Consider the following 3,820-nt stretch of genomic DNA (forward strand, 5'->3'; position numbering starts at 1 on the left):
GCGGGGTCCTTGAGTGTTCTGCCTCGACTCCATTGCCACCCTCTTACTAGGACACTCTCTAGAGAAGTGGCCGCTTCCCCCACAGTTAAAGCACTTAGCGGTGCTCTGGATTCTACACTCTCCAAAGTGATACTTGGAGCACACGTTGCATTGGGGTGGCTTGGATCGGAAGTCGCCTCTCTGGTTAGATGAGTTTTGACCTCTCACATACTGCGGTTGGTTCAAGGTGTGCTGATACCTCTTGTTGTCATATGGGATTCTGTTTCCCTCCCACTTCCTCTTCTCTCGGGAGCGGTGTGGTGGAGGTGGTTCCAAAGTGGTGTTATCCTTCACCCTCTCCTAGGGCATTGCTGCCTCAATGTCCAGTGCAAGGGCCAAAGCTTCTGCGTAGGGTAGTTTCCCACGACTAGCCAACGACATTCTTATCTCAGGCTTTAGTCCTCCACGGAACTTTTCGGCCAGCTTTTCGTCGGTATCGGCTTGATCAGGTGCATATCGAGTCATGCTGCTGAGCGCACGATCATACTCGGTCACAGTCATGCGCCCTTGGGTCAGGTTGTAGAATTCAGACGCCTTCGCCTTCCGATAGCTTTTGGGTACATACTTATCGTATATCTCTATCTTGAAACCCTCCCAAGTCATTCCCGCTGCTTGCTCTCGGGGCATTGTCTTCATCCGTGTGTCCCACCAAAAGTTGGCAGCCTCGGTTAGCTGGTAGGTCACACAAGTCATTCGTTCTCTATCGTTGTACCCCAAGATTGCGAAAATGCGCTCTAATGAGCGTATCCAAGATTCAGCCGTGGCTGGCTCCCCCATTCCATCAAAGATGAGAGGTTTCTGACTTAAGAACAACTTTACGATCTCACAGTCAACCGGAGGTGGAGAAGGTGGTGGTGGAGGAATGGGTTGTGTCACACTTCCTTCTACCGCCTGAGGGGTAGGTTCCGGGTTCTCACGTCTTACGTTGCGTCTTGGCGGCATTCTGATTTATCACAAGAATTATTATTATGCATTTATTCGAAATCCCAAGAATAGTTGTGTGGTTTTGGTGGAATGGAATCAAGGGACAATTACATCATAGAACAACAAGGAGCTTTTGCAAGACAAGGTATCGAAATACAACTGCACAAATGATAGTAAGGGAGCAATCATGGAACGGTATAACAAGAGGCAATTGCATCACAAGGTCGCAAAAGAGTGATTGCTCAACAAGATAGTAAAGGATAGGAGACAATTTGTACAATAGAGTGGAAATCATAGGTATTCAAGAGAATGGTAAAAGACAACGATAGTAGGATATGATTGTGCAATAGGACAACAAAAGACAGTTGTATAATGAGATGGTTAGGATGGTTTCAAATTATGGAAAGAAACAATTGTACAATCGAGTAGCAAAGATAGTGTGTCAAAGATAATTGTGCAATTAGGAAAAGGACGATTACAATGTAGTATAGCAAAAGGTAATTGCACAGTTGAATAATTAGAAATGGTATCAAGTTATTGCACAATAGGATAGAAAAAGACAAAAATTTCCATAGAATTATCAAACGTTGCCTCCAAGAGGTCTTAGTTCCATCATCACGAAAACAAAAGGGTAAAACAACGTGGAAAGAGAAAAACTAGAGTCAAGCAAAAAGGTAAAGTATCAAAAACGTGGGAAATCGAAATAAAAAGTTCTAGAACCATTGTGTCTAATCCTGTCCACCCTCATCCTGTTTCTCTTCGTTTTCTCCAACACCTTCCTCATTTGGGTCCTCCTCCTCCTCGGGATCCTCCTCGGTACCCACGGGTGGAGGGGTCATCCCGAGCATCCCATCGACCTCTCTGTCGATTCTTAGAGGGGCTGAAACACGCATCCCGAGTCTCATTCTCTTAGGAATACGGGAGACATGTGGCTCCCTTTCGCAGCGATTCCTCCGCATGCTGGCTTGTATCGGCGGATAGATATGTGGAGGTGGAGCACGTGGCGGTCCGTCAAAAGCAGTTGTCATAGCCGGAAGTAGCACCTCTATAAGGCCAACCAAATCACCCCGTGCGGTGTATTCGGGCGGGCTATGCCATATGAAAGACCGAGATGCCTGAGCGGTCCACTCGTCCCAAGGCGGTGGTAAAGTGTGGATGAGCTTTTGGATTCCCTCGTGATGGGTGGCTCCCCCATACGCGTAAGCGTTCATCCACTTATCATAAAACTCGGTGACGTAGGACATAAGGAAAAGCTTCCCATCCCATTCGTAGTCTCGATAGCGCTCAACTGGATGGTCCCTATTGCTGGAGTAACGATTTCGCATCGGGGCATAATACTGATGGACCATCTAAAGGGAAAAACAAAGAAAACTCAGCATCAGTCCAAGGATAGAAGGAAGCAACGGGGTTTAAGGTTCAAAAAGAGATGCTGAGAACATGATGCCTATGAAGATGGCTATATATATATCGAAAGGTTTAAGCATGTGATCGCATCATGTCAAAGTTTTGAATATTTCAAGGTTATTGGTTCGCGCGTTTTCGCATTTCGTCGAGTCGTAGTATGCCGACTTCCCCATAGGCTACTTGCCTTGCACTACGCATTTCGCATCTCTACGTTCATTATTATTGCAAAGTCTTGCATTCATCGCACAATTTACATCTAGGTACAGTAGCATGCTCAAGATTACTATCATAGATATGGTTGTATAATGTAATCGCATAAATCATCATCATATAATTTCATCCAACCCATCGGGTTAACACATACTCGAGTAAATCATACGAGTTCATTTTCATAACAACATCCACCTCGGCATAAGCGCAAATATCTATTTCATATCCATGCCTTTTCATCAATTCGTATTTTAAGCAAAAAATTTTTTCAACATGCTACATAAAATCTCAAATCCCCATAGAAGTACTTTCATGTCACAGTAATATTCCCATCGATATTTCCAATATTTCACGAGTTCATATAAAAATCCATCAACATACTTGTTACCTCATTCTTCGTGGTTGGGCGGGGACGAGTTGTGGTATTGAGCTTTCGATGTTTATCATTTAACCAAATTACACATGCATAGATTTTGACTCAACCAAGACTCTTGGGTCCAGAGCGGAAAGAAACTGAGCCTCTGATACCAAACTGTCACGACCGCCTTCTAGGGTTAATAAATGCGGCGATCGTGATTAAAAGGACTTAATGACAGACATAGAAGACTAGGGTTTTCAACAAGAGTTTGACCAAGAATTTAAGTTTAATAAATAAAATGACCAAAAGTAATTATGTTCAACAAGTAAATGACTAAGGGTTTAGCATTTATTCAAAAAGAGTAACGAGTTTGCAAATATCCCAAATAAAACAGTTTTAGAATTTAATAAAAAGTATATGTAAAGAAACATCACAGCGGAAGCATCCAAGAGAAGAGTGACGTCATGTGTGAAGACACAACGACACTCGGAGTTTCAAAACGACCATAGTTTATTATTAATTCCTGCTCAATACCACCAACCGCTCGTCGCCGCTCAACCTGCACATAGTGAAAACATATGCAGGGCTGAGTAATATAGAAATAATACTCAGTGGCTCATGCCGAAAACATTTAAGATAAAAGTATATGTTATCATACCATCCGTAAGTAACCATCGGGGTTTTACTTTTAGAAAGGCCCGAGGCACCTAAAAGATATTCCATTGTTCAAAAATAGCGACTGCGCAGTCATTTTCCCATAGACGTCAACCATATCTGCCAATACATGACAAGGAATGCGGCCGCAAACCAGGTCACTAGACCGGCCAGCCCGTACGCTAGCACACAGTCTACCATAGGTGTACACTAATCCAAGTAGGGTTTGCA

General features: G+C 43.6%; 1 protein-coding gene across 1 annotated transcript; it reads right to left on the bottom strand.

Moving 5' to 3' along the window:
• Window positions 1–339: 339 nt before the first annotated feature.
• Window positions 340–981, bottom strand: LOC121803960. Its single transcript, XM_042203529.1, has one exon. The coding sequence runs from the start codon at window positions 979–981 to the stop codon at window positions 340–342; it is 642 nt and encodes a 213-aa protein (XP_042059463.1).
• Window positions 982–3,820: the final 2,839 nt, after the last annotated feature.

Source organism: Salvia splendens, chromosome 5 (genome assembly GCF_004379255.2).
Source record: "Salvia splendens isolate huo1 chromosome 5, SspV2, whole genome shotgun sequence".
Taxonomy (NCBI): domain Eukaryota; kingdom Viridiplantae; phylum Streptophyta; class Magnoliopsida; order Lamiales; family Lamiaceae; genus Salvia; species Salvia splendens.